Raw genomic sequence first — 22,146 nt, 5'->3', positions numbered from 1 at the left:
GATGCGTGTGCAGAATTTTCCCCAGGATCCCTGCGTACTTATTCAGCGACATGATCCAAAGGAGACCTTGGGCAATGGATGGGAGTCCTGAAGCCTATCGTGCAAAGAAGGCACCCGGGCTGGCTCAGGGTAGGCTGTAGAGATTTCTTATGAAACAGAAAAGCAGCTTTGAAACGTCTGAAATTCAGGTATTTCACCTCCCTCCCACTCCTCATCAATCACGCTACCATGCCATCTCAGATCACAGGGAAAACTACATTGTTCCCAGGTATTTCCATTCAAACGGCCAGAGAACACTCAAGCGTGTATATTATTTCTGAGACTGGCAGGACTGAAACCTCCCTCCCCTTTACTGGAAAGACTCCGGATATCAAGCAGCCTCAATTAGGGAGGTTAATACACACTTTTACATGCTTTAAAATTCTCTCCCAGGGTTCTGTCAGTATTCCGAGATCCGGCACTTTTAATTCTGCCTGTCTGAAAAACTGACTGCATCAAGTTACTGACGAAAACAAAAGTTGGAATGCTTCACAAGGGTTTGATGCACATCTTTGTTGTGTAATCAAACACATATTTGCATGGGAGACAGATACGTTTACAGTAAATGTCCAAACCTGGGTGAATGCCGGCAGTGCCAGCAAGTTTAGACATGGACTTCCCCATTTTTTTGGATTTATGACAGCGAGCAGCGAACATGCAAATGACTGTCAACACTCACATGGTATCTCAGTTTTCAGACATCATAAAAATTTACATGTATTGTAACATACATTCTTCTCTTGCCTGCATGTATGCGTATGGGGAGGTAGAAAGAGCAAAGGTTACACCAGTGGGCACAATGGGGGCAGTTAGTGGTTCGTGGGCACAGAGGAGGGGAAGGGCCCATAGCTCAATGACAGAACACCTGCTTTGCATGCACAAGGTCCCAGGTTCGATCCTTGGCATCTCTAGCTAGGGCTAGGAAAGAATCCTGCCTGAAATGTTGGAGAGCCGCTGCTGCCGACCAGTGTCGACAATACTGGGCTGGATGTATCCATGGTCTGACTCAGTATAGGTAGCTTCTGATTAGAGATGTAAAATTTCCGGATATTTTGAAGCCGGGGGTGGGTGGGTGGGGACAACCATGTGAACGCAGGGGAAACGGGTCACTTTCTGTACATCTCCACTCCACAGTTCTGTGTCCAACCTCCCCACCTCCACCAATACCACACAGGAAGCTCGAGAAAATGACCCCCTTAGCAGGAACACCTAATGAGTTAGAACATTTGCACAAGGGAGGCACGAGTGGCTATAAATGGCCATAATTGCCAAAGCTACTGTGGCAACCGGCACTAGCTTCCTGGTGACAAAGCAACGCAAGTTCGTGGCACTGACTCAAATGGGCAATTAGAAGCCACCCTGCTGAAAGCATCCGGCTTTGTGGAAAAATACTAAACTGCAAACTGAGGACCTAGAATCATAGAATAATAGAGTTGGAAGGGGTCTATAAGGCCATTGAGTCTAATCCCCTGCTCAATGCAGGAATCCACCTTAAAGCATCCCTGACAGATGGTTGTCCAGCTGCCTCTTGAAGGCCTCTAGTGTGGGAGAGCCCACAACCTCCCTAGGTAACTGGTTCCATTGTCGTACTGCTCTAACAGTCAGGAAGTTTTTCCTGATGTCCAGCCAGAATCTGGCTTCCTGTAACTTGAGCCCATGATTCCATGTCCTGCACTCTGGGATGATGGAGAAGAGATCCTGGCCCTCCTCTGTGTGGCAACCTTTCTCCCCTCAAGGTACCATTGATAAGCACTCTTTGAGTCCCATAGACCCGCTTTTTGGAGAAGACTGAGCCAAAGTAGGAATTGAGCACTTCGGCCTTTTCTTTGTCGTCTGTTAACAATTTACCATCCTCATTAAGCTGTTGAACCACCATTTCTTTCCTCTGTCTTTTACTATTCACGAATCCTTTTTATTGCTTTTAGCATCCCTCGCTAGTCTGAGCTCATTCTCAGCTTTAGCTTTCCTGATGCCATTTCGGCACTTCTGTGCTACCTGTCTGTACTCTTCTTTTGTAGCCTGGCCTTCCTTCCACTTCCTGTATGTATCTCTTTTTTGTATTCAGGCCATCTCTAAGCTTTTTGTGGAGCCACATTGGTTTCCTCTGTTGTCTTCTCTCTTTTTTCCTTGTTGGAATTAGAAGCCACCCTGCTGAAAGCATCCAGCTTTGTGGAAAAATACCAAACTGCAAAGTGAGAACCTAGAATCATAGAATAATAGAGTTGGAAGGGGCCTATAAGGCTATCAAGTCCAACCCCCTGCTCAATGTAGGAATCCACCTAAAAGCAGCCATGACAGATGGCTGTCCAGCTGCCTCTTGAATGCCTCTGGTGTGGGAGAGCCCACTACCTCCCTAGGTAACTGGTTCCATTGTCATACCGCTCTAACAGTCAGGAAGTTTTTCCTGATGTCCAGCTGGAATCTGGCTTCCTTTAACTTGAGCCTGTTATTCCTTTTAAGTATTTGAAGAGCACTCTCATGTCTCCCCTCAATCTTCTCTTCTCCAGGCTAAACATGCCCAGTTCTTTCAGTCTCTCCTCGTAGGGCTTTGTTCCCAGACCCCTGATCATCCTGGTTGCCCTCCTCTGAGTCCGGGGTGGGGGGGAAGGAATGGAGCTGTAACCAGTTACAGAATTCTTACCCATACAGGTTTTGAGCAACTAGTGATTTGAACATGAGTGATAAAACAAGGCTGCTGATGGGGGTGGGGGAGAAGCACCCTTTCTTTTAAGAGCAGGGATGGCGAATCTCTAGGCCACAGGAGGTCCCCGTTTGGCCTGTGGGGCCCCTCCTCAAAACCTCACCCCCTGGAGGCTAGCGTGGATTCCCTTTAGTGCACCACTTGCCATCCCAGTCAGGATGACGAGAGGCCCAGGAAATGAGGAACTCGTCCGGTGCTCGGAGGAGCCCACCCCAATTGAGTCCTGTTCTCCATGCAGAGGAAGCCATGGAGGGAAGTGAAATAGGTTGGGGGTGGGACCGGATGACATCAGGAAGGGAACGGAGCACTGCCCGCCCCCCAATAATGTCACCTGGCCCGCTGGATTGGGCGGGCGACCCAATCCCCAGACTGAAAAAAGACTGACACTGCTGTTTTAGATTACGCCAGCAGGGCTCACCACTGAAATGCTGGAGATTTGCAGGATCCGGACAAAACTTCATAGGCAGCCTCCCACAGTCAGGAGGCACTCAATCCACCATCAAACCGCTGCGCGAGAACTCACTAACCAGGGGAAATCCTGAGTGCTCCAAACGGGGGGAGTGGCGAGAAAATCTTGGGCATTTGCAGGATCGGAACTAAACACACACACAGCCTGTCCCAGTCAGGAGGCACCTGATCCGCCATCAAAGCCCTCCACATCTACTCCAGAGGAGCAAAAACCCAAAGTGCCCCCCAAAAGGGAAAGTGGCTAGAAAATCTTGGGGGTTTGCAGGATCGGGACCAAACCTCATAGCCAGCCTCCGCTACTTAAGGAGGCCCCCGATGCACCATGAAAACTCTGCGCCCTGAACTCCGAAAGTAGTGGAAATCCAAGGTGCGCCAAAAAAGGAGGAGATGCCTACAACACCTTGGGGGGGTTGCAGGATTGGGAAATCATGGGGGAAACGTACGTTTTCAGCTGTTATTTTTTTTAAAAAAAATGTTTTGCATATTTTTCTATTTTGTGTAAAACTCAAGCAAGTTAGAAAAACGGTCTGCAAGACTTCCTGATGGGAAAACCTGGTCTGCTAAGGAATCCGCAGGTCGGACTCATAACAATCTGAACTCGTTCGATTCCGTTGTGGATTTTTTGCTCCGACGCCCCCAGCCCAAGGCCTGCCAGTGAGCTTCACGGCTGAATCTCTCCTTGCCCCACATGCTCTTCTATCTAGCAGCAGACGGTCCACCCAATCCCAAAGTGGATTACTTACACAGTGCTGGGGGAACTCTTAGTGTCTCGATCCACCAGCTGGTCCAGCGCTGACATCATGGAGTAGTTATCCACCAGCAGGCCGTTGGGATCATCGGTCTGGCCAGGCAGCCTCCCCAGAGGAAAGTTTTTCCAATTCACCCCATCTATGGGAGGAAACAACTCTTTATAGCAGTGCAATTCAGCAAGATCAAACACTTTTAAACTGGGATCAACCTACTGACAAGATGCAGCACTCCGTTTTTGTCCACCACAAATATGAACAGAGAACATCAGAAGAGCCCTGATGCTGGATCAGACCAAGGGTCCATCTAGTCCAGCACTCTGTTCACACAGTGGCCAACCAGCCATCGGCCAGGGACCGACAAACAGGACACGGTGCAACAGCACCCTCCCGCCCAGGTTCCCCGCAAATGGTGCACGCAGGCTTACTGCCTTGGATACTGGAGAAAGCACATAACCATCAGGGCTAGTAGCCATTGATCGCCTTCTCCACCTCCAGGAATGTAACCAACCCCCTTTGGAAGCCATCCAAATTGGTGGCCATCACTACAGCTTGTGCTAGCAAATTCCATCGTTAAACTATGTGCTGTGTGAAAAAAGACCTTCCTTTTATCTGTCTTGAATCTCCCAGCAATCAGAGGTCAGAATTAAGTTTGAGTGCAACTCCAACGCCTACTAGCCCTGATGGCTATGTGCTACCTCCAGTATCAGAGGCATACTGCTTCTGGGGGAACATGGGAGGAAGGGTGCAGTTTCATTCATGTCCCACTGGTGGATTTTCCATGGGCAGCTGGTTGGCCACTGTGTGAACAGAGTGCTGGACTAGACGGGCCCTTTGTCTAATCCAGTATGGCTCTTCTATTGTCCCGTGTCAGTTTAGGACAGTCTTCTCCAGCCTGGCACCTTCCAGATGCACTGGGACTACAACTCCCATCATCCCAGCCAGCATGGCTATTGGGAGACCCACTTCTTAACTTGGGAACGCTGTTTTAGTTAATCCTCTCTTTGAATTTGTAATATACTATTTTTATTTATTTATTTATATAGCACCATCAGTGTACATGGTGCTGTACAGAGTAAAACAATAAAATAGCAAAACCCTGCCGCGTAGGCTTACATTCTAACAGAATCATAATAAAACAATAAGGAGGGGAAGAGAAGGCACCAAACAGGCACAGGGGAGAGTAAAACTAACAGTATAAAAGTCAGATCAAAATCAAGTTCTAAAAGCTTTAGAAAAAAGAAAAGTTTTTAGCTGAGCTTTAAAAACTGCAATTGAACTTGTAGTTTGCAGATGTTCTGGAAGAGCGTTCCAGGCGTAAAGGGCAGCGGAAGAAAATGGACGAAGCCGAGCAAGGGAAGGAGAGACCCTTGGGCAGGTGAGAAACATGGCATTAGAGGAGCGAAGAGCACGAGCGGGGCAATAGTGTGAGATGAGAGAGGAAAGACAGGAAGGAGCTAGGCTGTGAAAAGCTTTGTAGGTCAACAGGAGAAGTTTATATTGGACTCTGAGGTGAATTGGAAGCCAATGAAGAGATTTCAGAAGTGGAGTAACATGGTCAGAGCGGCGAGCCAAGAAGATGATCTTAGCAGCAGAGTGGTGAACAGAAACCAACAAACTGATGTGAGAAGAAGGAAGGCCAGTGAGAAGAAGGTTACAGTAGACCAACCGAGAAATAACCAATCCATGAACAAGAGTCTTGGCAGAAGAGACAGACAAAAATGATCGAATCCTGGCAATATTATATATACTTATATAACCAAAAAAGCAAAAGAAGGTAATGATCTCTGCCTGGAGAAAGTGAAGATTCAACCTGAGACCTTCAGCAAGCACAACGTGGGCTCAATCAGTGGACTGTGGACCCCTTCCAGCGGCACCTGGAAGTTGCCTTATACCAGGTCAGACTTCAGTTTTGCCCGGCAATTTTCAGCAGCTTTTCAGCGTTTCAAGCGGGGGCTGTTAGTAGCCCTACCTGGAGATGCCGGGGACAGAACGGGGGGGGGGGGGCTTTTGCATGCCAAAGCAGCCCACCCGTGGGCCTTCGCTCTCGCTTGCACAAGATGCCATTTACTGTGCGCTTCCCCACTACTCAAAGAAAGTTCTCGTGGGGCCGAGGGAAGTCCATCCCCCCATTTGCCCCCGTCCCCACCCAATTCTATGCATTCCAACTACCGACTGCTGCGGACGTGAACACCCTGGAAAGAGTCAGTGGGAAGGCTTGTGACATGCTGGTCTACTTCTTGCTTTGCACGTGCGCAGCTCTGCCCCGATCGAGAGAACCGAAAGGCAGTTGTTACCTGAGCTGACCTGCCAGATGGACCCCTGCAGCGCCACCCTTTTTTCCGCCAGAGCTGCGGAGCTCTCAGGGAGGAATGTTTCTTGTAGAGGTGCTGGCTGAGTTTCCATCTCCTCCTCCTCCTCCTCCTCCTCCTCCTCCTCCTCCTCCTCCTCGAGATCTCCCAGCGGCATCGTTCGCTTCCCTGCCCTCTGGGGAAGTCCCCGGGCCACGCCGCTGTGCTTCGCTTTCCACTGCAAGTTCTCCACCGTGTAAATGGGCTGCTTGCGAAGGTTCGAGGCTGAGCCCGGGCTGGGGAGGGAGCCGTCTTCTTGGGTGTAGATGGAGGTGAGGTAGAGAAGTTTTTCCTGGGACTCGGGCGGCAAAGGCGGCTCCATGCCCGAGAGGATCCTGGCCAGCAAAAAAGGGGAAGGAATGGAGCAAAAGTAAAACAGCATAAGAACGTGAGAAGTGCCCTGCTGGATCACACCGACGGTTCATCCAGTCCAGCTGTCGACCAGGGACCCACAAGCAGGACACGGTGCAACAGCACCCTCCCACCCATGTTCCCCAGCAGCTGGTGCACACAGGCTTACTGCCTCGAACCATCACCGCCAGGAATTTATCCAGCAACTTTCAAACGCATCAACAGAAGAAGCTCTGAATCCTCCGACTTCTACAGGTGGCAAGAAGTTCTACCAAGACAAAATTGTGGAACGCACGCCAGGTGGAGGAGGGCAGCATGCTCTGGTCTTCCTCCATCGGCCCGCTCGGCCGCTGTGCCAGCCACGGAGGAAGGAAAGCCCCTTCCTCAGCAGCCAGCACAGAAATGCAGAGGTCGGCAGAAGAGGGACAGCCAGCTGGGGAGAACGCGGTGTCTTTGCTAGCCTGCTCAGTGACGAGCTGCGGAACATCCATGTTGGCTGCAGAGGGGTCGGGGCTTCCCGTCCGCTGCAATCAGCATGGAAATGCAAAGTTCCTCACTTCCTAGCAGGCTAGTTGAAAAGAGAAAGAAGCCAGCTTATTACCTGACGGAACGCCTCTCCCGACACGAACCTACCCGTACGCTGCGCTCAACATCTAAGGTCCTCCTCCAAGTGCCTACTCCGAGGGAAGCTCGGAGGATGGCAACAAGGGAGAGGCCTTCTCGGTGGTGGCCCCCCGACTGTGGCATGATCTCCCCAACGAGGCTCGCCTGGGGCCAACACACTGTTATCTTTCAGGCGCCAGGTCAAGACTTTTCTCTTCTCCCAGGCATTTAACACCATTGAACAACGCTAAGTTTGTTTTTTAACGGACCCCCAGAACTGTTGTTTTTAAATGGATACCGTTGTTTTTATACTGTTGTTTTTACGTTTTTAAATTTTGTACACTTTTTAAATGTTTACTGTTTTTAACTTTTGTAAACCGCCCAGAGAGCTTCGGCTATGGGGCGGTATATAAATGTAACAAATAAATAAATAGTTTACAAGGCTAGATATACAGCTGCCAAGCGGCTGTGTCAGGACATCAATGAAGCTTAGCAGGCAGCTCCTGTAGGTCAGAGGCTGGCTCAACCAAGCAGGTAATTATTGGGGGGGTCATTGCTAACCTTGCCCCTCTCTTCTAAGGTCTGGGGCATTAGCAGAGACTAAAGGACAGGATGGAGCCGGAAGGGCAGGTCTCTCCCGTCAGGCCAGGCATTGGGAAATATCAAAAGCAGCAGGAGCCTTGCCCTGTGCCCCTCCCCTGCCCTGGAGTTCTCTGCAAGGGCCAAGGAACTTAGAGGAGAGGGGCAAGGTTGGTGTCTTCATCCCTGGCACAAAGAGCAGCTTGGTGACGTCCAGAGAACTTGCGGAAGTAGCAGGGCAGAATGAAAGCACACAGTCACCCCCGGCAGACGTCTTTCCAGACCAGGGGTGCAGAATCCCTTTCAGCCGAGGATCGAACGATACTTTGGAGCAGCTTTCAGGGGCTGAAGGCCAGTGGTGGGCAGAGCTGAATGCAGATGGGGCGGGGCCAAAGGCAATAGGGGGTGGGGCTAAAATACCAGCAGATTTGAGCTTAAGGCTCTTACCCCCCCCCGGTAACTAAACCCTAGGAGGGGCAGTTCAACCTCTGAAAATGGGGGGAAATCGCAAAAAAACAAGGAAACCACCAAACGGCCGGTAGTTTGGGGAAAGGGGGTGTGGGCAGCTGGGGATTGACACCCCAGGAGGGCCTCAGGATCTGGACCGGTTTTAACTGGAGAGCCAGAGAGCGGACCTTCTGCGTGGCGACCATGTGTGCTCTACAGCTCAGCTACTGCCCTTCCCCTAACCTTAAGTGAAACTGTAACAGGACAGGAAATAAAGAGCATCTCTAGGGTATGTGGTAGGGTCTGAAACCAGGCTGCTTAGTGGTTAAAGCAAACCCCAACAATCATAAGGAATGATTCCACTAAGGAAATGGCTGCTAAAGGAGCCAGGCGGCCATTTTATTTCCAACATTCCAATCTAGCTGAGGCAGAAGGGAGGGGGAGAGCGACACTACTGAGCATGTGTCGCGCTATGGGTGAAGCCGGCCTCTGTATTCACTCTAGTGGGGCAAAGAAATATTCTTTAAAAATTAACTGAAGGGAATTTTAAAAAAAGAAAGGCCATTCCACCAACTAGAAGGAATGAGGAAGAAGACCCCACCACTGGATTGATGGCTAAGGGTCTCAATTCCCCAAATTTCATGAGCACATATCCTCCCCAGCCTATGTTTTTAGCGTCATTTTGATTCAGAGAGGGTTTTTCTTTCCTTTTGTACTTTAAACTGCCTTCTTTCCCTCAATCTTTCACCAATCTTCTTGAAATGTTCAGGGCATGTAAAACCAACCACCAAGCTACTTAGGATCATCCCAATTAAAAGGACCATCAATGGCTTGTGCCTGGAATGGAGAGCAACGGCAGATGTTGGAACACTGGCCGCACATCACGTTGGCCCCTGGAGCAAACTTCTCTGCCTTAAGACATAAAGTTCTGCTCTTCACCCCCAACATCTAATCCGGTGAACGGCTCACATACTTACAGGTGCAGGAGGTGAGGACTCGCCCAGCAAGCCGCTTCTAGGCAACCTTCCAGGAGCTTTAGCCACTGCAACGGAACACGCCGGAGAAACAGCCCCAGGGAACGTGTGTTTCGGTTCCTCTGCTTCAACTTTTTCTCTTAACACAGAACCATGGAAGAAAAAAAAAGAAAAGGAAGGGCTGTCATAAATAAAAAGGGAAAGATGCTTAGCTGGCACAGAACAGTGCGTTGGATTGAGACTCGGAAGCCCAGGCCAAAGTTTCAGACACGGTGTGAACACATCCGTCACAGGACTTTGGACAAGTGGCACCTGCTTTCTCAGCCTTAGTTCTTGTATCTGCAAAGTGGGTTCAAGTGTGTGTGTGTGTGTGTGTGTGTGTGCGTGTTGTGGTTGGTAAGGACTAATTGTTGACCGGGGCTGGTTACAGGGAGCAGGTTGGGTGTACTTCTGGATTCAGCCCTGAGCCTGGATGCCCAGGTTTTGGCGGTGGCCAGCAGTGCATTTGCACAGTTTATTTATTTATTACATTTTTATACCGCCCAATAGCCGAAGCTCTCTGGGCGGTTCACAAAAATTAAAACCATCATAAAACAACCAACAAGTTAAAAATACAAATACAAAATACAGTATAAAAAGCACAACCAGGATAAAACCACGCAGCAAAATTGATATAAGGTTAAAATACAGAGTTAAAACAGTATAATTTAAATTTAAGTTAAAATTAAGTGTTAAAATACTGAGTGAATAAAAAGGTCTTCAGCTGACGACGAAAGGAGTACAGTGTAGGCGCCAGGCGGACCTCTCTGGGGAGCTCATTCCACAACCGGGGTGCCACAGCGGAGAAAGCCCTGTTAAAGCTAGTGCGCCAGCTGCACCCGTTCCTAGAGATGTCGGACCTGGCCACGGTGACACATGCCTTAGTTACATCCCGATTGGATTACTGTAACGCGCTCTAGTGGGGCTGCCTTTGAAGAGTGTTCGGAAACTTCAGCTGGTTCAAAGAGCTGCAGCCAGAGTGTTGACCGGGGCTGGTTACAGGGAGCACACGACTCCCCTGTTAAAACAGCTCCACTGGCTTCCAGTCTGTTTCCGGGCTCAATTCAAAGTGCTGGTTATGACCTATAAAGCCCTATATGGCTCGGGTCCAGGTTATCTGAAAGACCGTCTTCTCCCTTATGAGCCTGCCCATGCTTGAGATCTTCTGGAGAAGCCCTTCTTTCAGTCCCACCATCTTCACAAGCGCGCTTGGTGGGAACATGGGAGAGGGCCTTCTCGGTGGCTGCTCCAGTGTTTTGGAACTCTCTTCCCAGGGAAGCTAGACTGGCTCCCTCCTTGATGGGCTTTCGGAAGCAGGCTAAAACTTTTTTGTTCCAGCAGGCCTTTGGAGAATAATCTGACCCTCCATCTATGTTAATGTCTTATCATTTTTTGTGTATTTTAAACTTCTTTCTTTCTTTCTTTCTTTCTTTTTTACATTTCTTTTCCTAGGTTTTAAAATGTATGTTTTAAACTTTGTAAGACCGCCTTGAGGCCCAGTATTGGGCAAAAGGCGGAATAATAATAATAATAATAATAATAATAATAATAATAATGATGATGATGAAGAAGAAAGTAACGTTGCCACTTGCCTCATGCATGGATTTAGGATATGTCAACGTATGACATTTTTAAAAAAATCTCACCATCTTGCCAGCTTTCATATGTCCAAGAGAATGCATATCAAACTGTGCACACTGAACAGGGATTGGCGAAAGCCCGTTTACTCAGAACAATGGCAGTTTAAATGCCAACTTATAGGTGGCTTTAAAAGGCAATTAGACAAATTCACAGAGGATAGCGCTTAACAAAAGCAATTAGATGTCAATAGCTCAATGTCCAAAAGCAGCATCTCAGAATCCCAGTTGCCAGCGGTCAAATATTAAGAGACAGCTATTGCTTTCATGCTTCCCCCAGGATCATCTGATTTAGCTCTGTTGGGAGACAGGGATGCTGGACCAGATGCATCTTTGGTCCAATGCGACAGGGATGCTCTTGTCTTTGGTGCCTTGAGCCACCTGTATCCTTAAAAAGGACAAAACTGGTGTGCAGGGAAACAGCCCTTGAGGGGACCGAGTTCTTTAGAGGGAAGCCAAATAAAATGGAAATTTGGTCCTCACCCCTGAATTTTTGTTCTTTTCAAGAGAAGGGGGGCAGCTAGTTGGAAGGCCCTGTCTCCAGGCCTGGAAAGAAGTCTTCTTTCTATAAGTTCTGAAAGACACAAGACCTCCCCTTCAAGCTCCAGCGATGCTTCCAACTGAACTGTCCATGATCAGCCCCCATTAGAGGTTCCTTCTAGGTACAGCAGGGTTCCCGCTTCTCTGTCCTCAGGTCCTGCAGGGTTGCCTGCACAGAAAAGGAGAACCTAGATGGCCAACAGTTCTTCCCATAAGGAGGACCAGTTTTAGGGTGGGCCTAGTTGGCCCTCTTCAAAAATTCATGGGTGAGTACAGAATTTCTCTTTCTCCCTTCCGGAGAAGGCCAACTAGTCTGGGGATGTGAAGCAGCATCTCAGGATGGGTCAAAGGTGCTGGTCTGCACCAGGGAAGAAGAATTCTCTGGAGAACTTGCCTGCCGAAGGCACCCTTCGCAAAAGAGGAAGCATTGATCTTGTAGTGCCTAGTGAATGTGTTCATGGAAGGCCAGGTAGATGCCCTACACATATTCCTTTCATGCAGTCCTGCACTTGCAGTCCTGCAAGTGGGTGATGTGTCTGTCACTCAACTGGGTTCCTCCCTGCCATGGAGCATGGACAACAGAGGCAAAACATAGCCCCTTCATCTGTTTTTGTGACTGCTGTGGGCCCAGCAGGGCTCTGGGGCGTGTCTAGGCAATCCCTGGACTCCTTCCGCCGGCTGCTGACTGCCCCAATCCGGGAGAGAGTGAAGGGGGGGGGCTTTTCGTCAGCCCTCTGGCATGACCCTCCTTGTGGGCCAAGAAGAAAGAATGGCCATAGCTGTAATATTCCTTTCAGGCTGCGTGTTGCTTTCCTTCTTCTTTGCTCTTCTTCCTAACGTTTTCTTTTAGGTTGGCTCTCGCATCGACGCAGGAGCTGCAGAGGAATCTTCCTCTCGCTATGAGGCAGGAAGTCTAACTGGAGGTGCAGAGGGGAGGCCCAGCCTCCTCTGGAACTCATCAAAAGAAGACTGCCACTGGGCGCCAGAGATGGGGCCTTCCCAATCTAGCTGGGCCTCCTTCCCTCGAAGGGAGAGCTTTGAAATAGTGGAACTTCCCTTTTGTACTAGCAGGAGTACTAAAACAGCACATTTAGACAGCAAGGAATGTCCGTCCATGTGCCACAATAAGGAACCCCACCTCTCAACTTTAGAACAATGTTTCCTAAACTCCCAAGAGAAGTACACTTTTCTGAATTAGAACTGGAGGCAGCCTACTCCATTGCCCTTATGTTCCTAAAGGTTTAGTTCCTGGTGGTGGACAGTTCTGCCATGTGCCTGTATCAGGCTATCTTTACAAGATGTTATAGCTGGAGAAAAGTACAGAAAAGGGCAACTACAATGATTAAGGGGCTGGAGCATCTCCCCTATGAGGGAAGGTTACAACAGCGGTGTTGTTTTGCTTGGAAAAAAGGCAGCTGAGGGGAGACATGATAGAGGTGTACAAAATGGCGCATGGTGTGGAGAAGGTGGATAGGGAGACATTTTTCTCCCTCTCTCAAAATACTAGAACCCAATGGGGTCATCCCATGAAGTTGATTGGTGGGAGATTCCGTACTTCTTTACACAGCACATAGTTAAATTATGGAATTCATTGCCACAAGATGTAGTGGTGGCCACCAATTTGGCTGGCTTGAAAAGGGGGGGGGGTAGATAAATTCTTGGAGGAGAAGGCTATCCATGGCTACTAGCCCTGATGGTTATGTGCTCCCTCCAGTATCCGAGGCAATAAGCCTGCATACACCAGTTGCTGAGAAACCTGGGTGGGAGGGTGCTGTTGCACCGTGTCCTGCTTTGTTGGTGCCTGGTCAACAGCTGGTTGGCCACTGTGTGAACAGAGTGCTGGACTAGGTGGACCCTCAATCTGATCCAGTATGGAACTCCTTATGGTCTTATGACCTTCCCTTCAACGATCTTAAATGAACGTATTTGGTTCTAAGATCATTACAAATAGAGCATTCTAGCAGTACATGAATAGTATCTTCAACCGACACAGAATTGGAATCGCATAACCTATGTTTCTTAGGAACCTCCTTACGTCGACCCACCCAATCTGCCAATGAGAGAACAGTTAATCTTTGCATCTAAATCAGAGCCTAACCAGAAAGAGACTAGGCCTCAGCAGTACATCATGCAGAGACACCTCCATGGGCAGAGCCTTTGGGCCCACAAGAATTTCACTTTAAAATAATGTCTCATGGCCCTCTAGAAGTGCTGTCCTTATGCAGTACTATGTCCCCAGCAGACGGTTCAGGAATTCCTATTTTAGAGCTATTCTGGATTCTTATTTGTAGTCCTTAGGAAGGGTGGGTGGGCTCCTAAAGGAAGAGCTGCAGCAACTGTCTAGATGCGCTCAGGGGGATAAACAAAGAGATCCCCAAGAAGGCATAAAACAGTATTCGCATTCAAACAGCACAGGGGTCAGAAGGTAGGCCCAGAGGCAAACAGCAGGCGTCTTAAGACAGATCGCCTATAAAGTGTCTTTTTCCAAACGAACAGAACTTGCTTCAAGCTGGGACTGACTGGCTGCTTTGTAAGAAACACTGGAGGTGCGGCCCACGTCAGGGCGCATAGCTTGCCCATCTGAACTCGCTTTCTTTCAGTGGCCAATTTTACACATTGGCAACTAAGGCCGAATGCTAAAGGCTATTCTGGGAACAAATAGAACTGGGGTGCAAAACCTTGAGCCTGGGGGCCAAATTTTGCCCTCTGGGGGGGTCCCCTGGAGGCCACGCCCACCCGATTTCCTCCCAACCACTGATCATTGGGTGACGCCCCAGCTTTTGAGCAGTTTTTCCCCATTCAGAAAGGTGGAAATGGCTCAAATCAGTGAAGATGAGCCGGCTTTTTTTGAATTTTTGGACCAAGTGCTTTTGGCTTCAGTCCCGCTTGCTATTGGGATGCAGCCCAGAAGAGGTTCCCTGGAACTGAATTCAGCCCTCAGGTTCTGCATCCCTGCTCCAGAATTTCCTCCTGGATCGGTATTCAACTTTCCCTCTGATTATCCATTGATCGGTATTCAACTTTCCCTCTGATTCTCCATTGATTCTCCATTGTCAAAACAGTATTTAGGAGGGTGATGAGCTTCAGTTGGCTAATTAGTGCAATTCACACATTTCAGCTTTAACGGCAGATAAGCAGGCACGTTAATTTGGGGAAGTCATTAGCTGAGAAACAGGTTGCAACAGAGGCCCGTGGACAACTCTTGTATTCCGCAAAGATCCCTGGACATCAGATAATGGAAATGGCGCATCTCCATTACACCAGTGCCTTGTGAATTTCAGCAAGCTTCACGCACCACCATATTCTGCCAACATTTCCAAGCTGTTGCATTTAACACTGTGGCCAAAGAACGGAGAGGCAGATGGGCAGAACAGAACTTCGAACGCTGCTGTCAGCTTGTTTTGCCCCACCAGCAAGGCTGACACATGATCAGGACAATGCCTGATTTAGGAAGTTTGATTTTAAAAAATCCCCTTCCTCTCCAAATCAGCCCTGCATTCATTTTCACAAAATGTACTGGCCCAACACGTTTTTGCTAGACCATCTGCCCACAGACATCTATGTTTGCCATCTGCACGTAGTCAGCTAAGAACATAAGATACATGGGAAACCCACAAGCAAGGCATTAATGAAGCAGCACTCTCCCAACCATGTTCCCCACCAACTGGTGCACATGGGAATTCTGCCTCTGATACGGGAGTTAGAACAGAGTCATCAGGACTAGTAGCCATTGATAGCCTTCTCCTCCAGGAATTTATCCAACCCACTTTTAACGCCATCCAAATTGGTGGCCACCACTACACCCTGTGGCAGTGAATTCCATGGCTTAACTATGGACTGTGTACCTGGAGCCCATTCTTCCTCACCACAGGTGATTAAGTGGCTATTCACCAGTCTGTTTTAAATACCACATGCTAAGGATTTCTTGGTCCCAAGCTCATATAAATGTGGTCTGGTACTTTGAGACATAAGAATATATGACAATGAAAATGAGATGGTTATGTAAAAGATTAAAAATCAGTAGCCTTAAGTATCTTTAAACCTGTTCTCAGCTCTAGAAATTACACATGTTGGTACAAGGTTCTTAGGCAACTACAGTTTCCCTTTGGATATTCAGGAGCAGGAAAATAAAGTACAAGAAGCAAAAGTTTGGAAGAGTCTTTTTTTGGCCTAAAAAGAATGTGAGTGAGTGAATGAGACGAAGGAAGGAAGGTAACTTCGAGGCTTGACTGGTAACTTCAAGGCTCCTTTGTATCTAGTTCAGAAACTTCAACTAGTTTCAAAATACGGCAGCCAGGTTGGTCACCAGCACCATATTACACCAACTTTAAAATCACTCCACTGGCTGCCAATTCGTTTCTAGGCGAAGGATAAAGTGTTGGTTATTATCTTTAAAGCCCTACATGATTTGGGTCCAGGCTACCTGTGGGATCGCCTTCTCCCATACAATCCGCCCCACACATTCAGGTCCTCTGGGAAGAATCTACTTCAGTCAGCAAAGACTAGGCTGATAACCATTACCCAGAGGACCTTCTCTTCTGCCGCTCCCAAACTGTGGAATGCCCTGCCGCAAGAGATTCGTCAACTAATAATCTTTCTGAGTTTAAGATAGCCATAAAGACTGATCTCTTCCGGCAGGCTTACCCAGATGATTTTAAGACATCCGATTGTTATTTTACTATTGTTTCAGTTTTATACGTTTTTAAACAGCAATGCATTTTATGGTGATTTTGTATTTAATGTTGTTCCTTGCCTCGATCCAGAGGGAGGCAAGGAATAAAGGAATAAATATTCTATTTTATTCTAAGGAAGAAAAGCTGAATTTCAATGAGAAAACCTCACTGGACCCCCTCTTAATATAAATACTTCTTTCTCTCTCTCTCTCTTGGAATCAATAGAATAAAACCAGACAGAGTGTTAGTAACAGAGTGTGTGTCTTGCCTTAAATTCATAGGAACATAGGAAGCTGACTTAGGTCAGACTCTGGGTCCATCTAGCCCAGTACGGGTGACCCTCAGACTCTGGGTCCATCTAGCCCAGTACGGGTGACCCTCAGACTCTGGGTCCATCTAGCCCAGTACGGGTGACCCTCAGACTCTGGGTCCATCTAGCCCAGTACTGGTGATCTTCAGACTCTGGGTCCATCTATCCCAGTACGGGTGACCCGCAGACTCTGGGTCCATCTAGCCCAGTACGGGTGACCGTCAGACTCTGGGTCCATCTAGCCCAGTACGGGTGACCCTCAGACTCTGGGTCCATCTAGCCCAGTACGGGTGACCCTCAGACTCTGGGTCCATCTAGCCCAGTACGGGTGACCCTCAGACTCTGGGTCCATCTAGCCCAGTACGGGTGACCCTCAGACTCTGGGTCCATCTAGCCCAGTACGGGTGACCCTCAGACTCTGGGTCCATCTAGCCCAGTACGGGTGACCCTCAGACTCTGGGTCCATCTAGCCCAGTACGGGTGACCCGCAGACTCTGGGTCCATCTAGCCCAGTACGGGTGACCCTCAGACTCTGGGTCCATCTAGCCCAGTACGGGTGACCCTCAGATTCTGGGTCCATCTAGCCCAGTACGGGTGACACTGACTGGCAGCCGCAGCTCTCCAGGGTTTCAGGCAGGAGTTTTTCCAGCCCTACCTGGAGATGCTACCGGGGATCGAACCTGGGAAATTCTGCATGCAAATCAGGAGCTCTGCCACTGAGCCACGGCCCCTCCCCGTAAATTCAAGTCCAAACACTTTACAATACTCACTGGCCTGCATGTTGGTCTTCAGAATTTTTGCAATCCACTTGATGAGGTACTGTGATCGCAGCGCCGAATTCCGGGCGTGTTTTTTCAGCTCACTGAACATTTTTTCTAGCAGAGTCTGCGTGAAGTCTTTGGAATGCAGGCCCTTCAACAGGGGCTGCCATAAGCGGAGAAATGCCCAAGGGATTTGAAAATCCCACTCTTTGGTTTCTACACTCCAGCCACCACCACGAGGAAGAGGAAAAAATGTTACCATTAAAACAAATTACAGGAAATATTTTGAACCCCACCAGCCACCCCCAATGCCCGGGGAGAGAAGAAACATGATCACAACCTCCAGAGGAAATGCCCCCCTCCCCAAAATAAGAAAGGGATAAGCAAAAGATTTCTCTTCGTTTCTGTGCCTCCTGCCTCCTCTGCAATTTTCCACTTATTCCAAATATATTTTGAACATGCTGGCTAATAATGTAAAAGTGATTTTTGTTATTAAAAATGTTAATATGGTGTAGGGGGGGTTACTTGTAACAAATTTGACTTGCTGGGATTTAGCATATATTTGTTTTATGTATTTCAAATGGCCAATAACTGAAGAATGAACATTCACCTGTTTGTCCAAGAATAACTAGAACAGGGATAGACATACTTCAGTCTTGCAATCTTTGATTTTTTACTAGGAACCCCAGAGATCCACCCAGAGAAACCCGGTGCAAAAAGACATACATATAGAATAAAGAATTCTGAGTCCAGAAAATTGTTCTTGGTTACCCCTCCTTCAGCTTTCTTCATTTGAGTAGTATATTGGGGGGGATTTGTTGCCCTCGTTAAACTATTGGGAGTCGGAAATCCTTGCCCATCTACTTCATATCACCCAGAATAGATTCTGAAATACCTTCTGCCCACCCCCTTGATCGAAGACACCAACCTTGTGAGTTGATATTCAAGATCTGCAGTTCTTCTGTGGTTGGGATGAGAAAGCCATCTTCTAAAAAGGCTCTGGCCACAACCTCCCTGTAGAAATGATAAATCCTTGTGAGTGTGTGTTGGTTTTCCAGCACAGACCTTGCATCAATCCACGGTTACCCCTCCACTCACAGATTGTTTTACAGTGGTGGCCAAAATTGTGGGCACTTTTTGAAATGTTCATGTTTTGCAACTTTGTGTGCTTATAGAAAATGTTCTGTTTCACAAAATCCAAATGTTTATATATCAATTGAAAGACCTGATTCACGTAATACAACAACCCTGCTTCTTTTCCTGGGTGTCCAATCCACTCTTTTCTTTGGTGCCATTGCTGTATTTATGATGTACGTACGTACACTTTTAATTTGAGAAATACGTCAAATATTCACACCATCTCCAATTGCGCTTCAGTTACAGAAGAAACAGCAAAACTGACTTTCCCCAACTTGAAACATGATGTATCGCAGCTACTGCCATGTGATTGCTCCCCGGAACAAGGACTGTGATTGGCCAGTAGGGTTTGCAATTCCAATCCGCTTCTTCACTCAATCACACCTGTTTGTTTTTAGACTAAAGTAAGCATAACTTTTTTTGTACTGCAGATATTTGCATTCTGTTTTTTGTATTGAATTCAGCATTAAATTCTCTTTCAATTGATATATAAACATTTGAATTTCGTGAAACAGAACATTTTCTATAAGCACGCAAAGTTGCAAAACATGAAAATTTCAAAAAGTGTCCACAATTTTGGCCGCCGCTGTATATAATGACTGCTTGCACTTCTCTCAGATAGGCTTAGTACGGTACGTTCATTTCATTGTATCCAAAACTAGCGGACAGACGTGGCTTCACACAGGTTGGAGTAGGCTTTAGATTTCATGTCAAGTTATGCAAAGTGCTATCCCCTGCTCAAGCAAAACCATGCCCATTGCCACCTGCAGGCATGGACCCTGCTATGATCTATCCCTACAGCCCTTCTACCCACTCCATTCCCCTGAGCAGGAGGGCAGGGATTTAACTCTGTCCCTCAGACTATTACTGACGGGCTTCACGCTGTGAAAACTACAAAGCTATCTGCACGTTAGGGAAGTCTGCTAACTAGTGACTGAAGATGTTACCGTAGGCTTCGAACACAGGGACACATATCATTAAAATTAAATAAAATGCATTTTAATAACAAAATAACCCTGAGGTGTACACCACTAGCATTTCCTTTGTAGGCATGCCAAGTTTCAAATGTCTAGGTTTCACAGTTGTGACCCTATGGCGATGACAGGTGACATGCATCCCATATTATTATTAATTAATCGGCAAAGCAAAAAATAAGCTTTTCCCATTGGTCATGAAAAGGACTGGATTATGTAGCAAATGAGTTCAAGATTAGGTTTAAGTTGAGTACAGCCAATACACACTTGATCTTTTATTTTATTTTATTTAGGATTTATTTATTTAACACAGTCATATACAGCCCTTCATCCCAAAGATTCTAAAGGTACTGAGAACTGTTGACACAGTTCTGAGGAGCCCGGGGCTCATACATTTCCCCAATTTCTTGCACACAGAAATGAAGAACTTCTGATCCTACAACAGAACATAGTTCATTGGTAGAGATGAAGGGCCAAATGAGAGTTGGTGTTTACCTGGAAAGCTGGCTTGTAGGTAGGCGTAAATCATACTTTGCCCATTTGGGGAAAAAAATATCAGAGTACGATTTGCCACAAGCCAGAAGCAGACACTTCTAATCCACACATGCAAAGAGAGGTGCCCATCATTTGGCATTACATCTGAATATTTGGAACCAAGTGATGGCCACATATATCAAGACGTGAGAGAGGAAACAGAGGAAAATTCACAATACAGTTTGAGTCGCCATCTGTAAAGCTTAACAAAAGATGGGGGAAGGAAAGAGTCTTTTCTGGAAGCCCCATATAAGAGTGTCGGCTTCTAAAAGGAAACTTCAAGATGGAAAGGGAAGACGTCACCATAGTCAGTGCATCAGTCCCAGCTGCTGGAAATAGATGCAGCCTCTCCCCCACACAGTATAAATAGCAGCTTGCCCTGTAATTCAAAAGCCGTGTTCCTCCAGAAATCGGGAAAGCAATGCTAGATCAAAACGAACAGGGGAAGAAGTAGGCCTCTGGTCAATTTCTCAGGGACTGCTGCAGGCACACCTTCTGGAATCACCATTCTCTATCTCAATTCCCATCCACAGGCCTCTCCTTAATCCCAACAGAATCCTCTCTGAATTGCCCAACCTTCATTTTTTGCCCGGGAAAAGTCCCCAGAGCTGGGGACTGGAGTGGGGGGGGGGGGAGAATTAAAAGGGGGACCCAGGATGGGTGTCAGCAGCTGCCTGAGGTTGCTGTGTGATGACGTCAGGGCTGCTGTCATTGAACAGACCCAGACCTGTTTAACTGTAGGAAGGCAACAGCGTCATGTGCCTTTGAACCATGCCTGGGGTGGGATGGGATGACCAGCCGTAATTGGCGAAATCTACGTTTTTACCCTGATGTGGCAGCAAGGGAAGAATCAGACTACAGCTGAGATTTCTTACATGTTATTTTGCAGTCTGGTAAGGCATCAAAGAGTCCAAAAATGTAAGTGAAAACCCCTCCCTCCTCCTCCTCTGAAGGCTTCTTCAGTGCCCCCCGTTCCCATGCCCTGAACCGGAGCCTTGGGAAATCCTGCAACAGAGAGAAAGCACCTGAGCTCTGTGCAGACGGGAGTCTCAAGCCCACGGGCATTTACAGTCCCATTCCTTCGCCATTGGAGTCAGAGCTCGTCAGCTCTCCAAAACCAAGGAAATCCTCTCGGATGAAATGGGGAAGCAAAAGTTGAGCTATATCCCCAGCCACAAAACTCCACCTGAAACCTACCCAACTCAGGTGACCCAACGAGAAAACCCCTTTCTTGAGTCCCACGTACATTACAAGAAAAAAATTAAGCTTTCTCTTAAAGTTTTTGTTGTTGCTGTTACTTAAAACCACCTTTGTTTCACTAAAACTTCCTCTAGTTTCTGCGAGAATGGCACTATGACGAAGAACCCTTAAAATATTAAGCCATCATAATCTTATCTGGTACTTTAGTGCGTTCAAAATACTTCATCTGGGTTATCTGAATTATATTTTAATACCACGAGAACAGCCTTCATCAACCCAGCATCCTCAATATATGTTGGGACTACAATTCCCATCCACCCCAGCCATCTTAGCTCTAAGTAAAATGTGATCACCACCTGGCTGGCTGGGGAATGATGGGAGTTGTACTCCAACATATTGGGCCGGTGCTGGGTTGGGCAAAGAACATGAATATAAAAAGGAGAGAAAAAAGCACATATTAAAAAAATGGAATTTTTATTCCAGTACACATATGTCATGATTTACTGCTCTCTATTTTTATAAATCTGTAAACAAATGAATCCCACAACAGTCCACTTTGTAGTCATTATTATTAGCTTAACACACAGTGACAGAAAAATGGTGTGGCTTCATCAGCGATTGTAATTTCCTTTTCTGTGAAGCCCAGAAACTGCATCTATGCGAAAGGAAACACTTTGGCCCGGTTCGCTCCTGGCTTGTTAATTGGAAGCGGAAACGGTGACCGCATGGGAGGCGGTGCGCTATCTCACTCCCACTAGCCATTAGCGATTCCTAGGTTAAGCAACTCAGGAATTGCCTTTACGTGTGAACCAGGTCATTATTTCCCTTGGACATAATGTTATAGCTTTCATTTGACAACAGAGTGCTCTCATAATAAAAAGCTTCCGTTTATTCATCCCAATGATATTACGCCTTTCATAGAATCATAGAATCATAGAATAGCAGAGTTGGAAGGGGCCTACAAGGCCATCGAGTCCAACCCCCTGCTCAATGCAGGAATCCACCCTAAAGCATCCCTGACAGATGGTTGTCCAGCTGCCTCTTGAAGGCCTCTAGTGTGGGAGAGCCCACAACCTCCCTAG

The 22,146-nt window shown here is 47.5% G+C and overlaps 1 protein-coding gene across 1 annotated transcript in view; it reads right to left on the bottom strand.

Annotated features, from left to right (window-relative positions):
• Positions 1–22,146, bottom strand: part of LAS1L (LAS1 like ribosome biogenesis factor) — a 50,761-nt gene that overhangs the window by 5,289 nt on the left and 23,326 nt on the right. The window contains exons 9-13 of the mRNA XM_063141587.1: positions 18,148–18,233; positions 17,229–17,435; positions 9,263–9,398; positions 6,252–6,640; positions 3,952–4,096 (exon numbers count right to left, since the gene is read on the bottom strand). Coding sequence (XP_062997657.1) covers positions 3,952–4,096; positions 6,252–6,640; positions 9,263–9,398; positions 17,229–17,435; positions 18,148–18,233 — 963 coding nt within the window. The remainder of the gene's footprint in view (positions 1–3,951; positions 4,097–6,251; positions 6,641–9,262; positions 9,399–17,228; positions 17,436–18,147; positions 18,234–22,146) is intronic.

The sequence above is a fragment of the Elgaria multicarinata genome, chromosome 15 (genome assembly GCF_023053635.1).
Source record: "Elgaria multicarinata webbii isolate HBS135686 ecotype San Diego chromosome 15, rElgMul1.1.pri, whole genome shotgun sequence".
Classification (NCBI taxonomy): Eukaryota; Metazoa; Chordata; class Lepidosauria; order Squamata; family Anguidae; genus Elgaria; species Elgaria multicarinata.
Note: the sequence above shows the minus strand (reverse complement) of the source record. Positions and strands in the feature narration are given on the sequence as shown.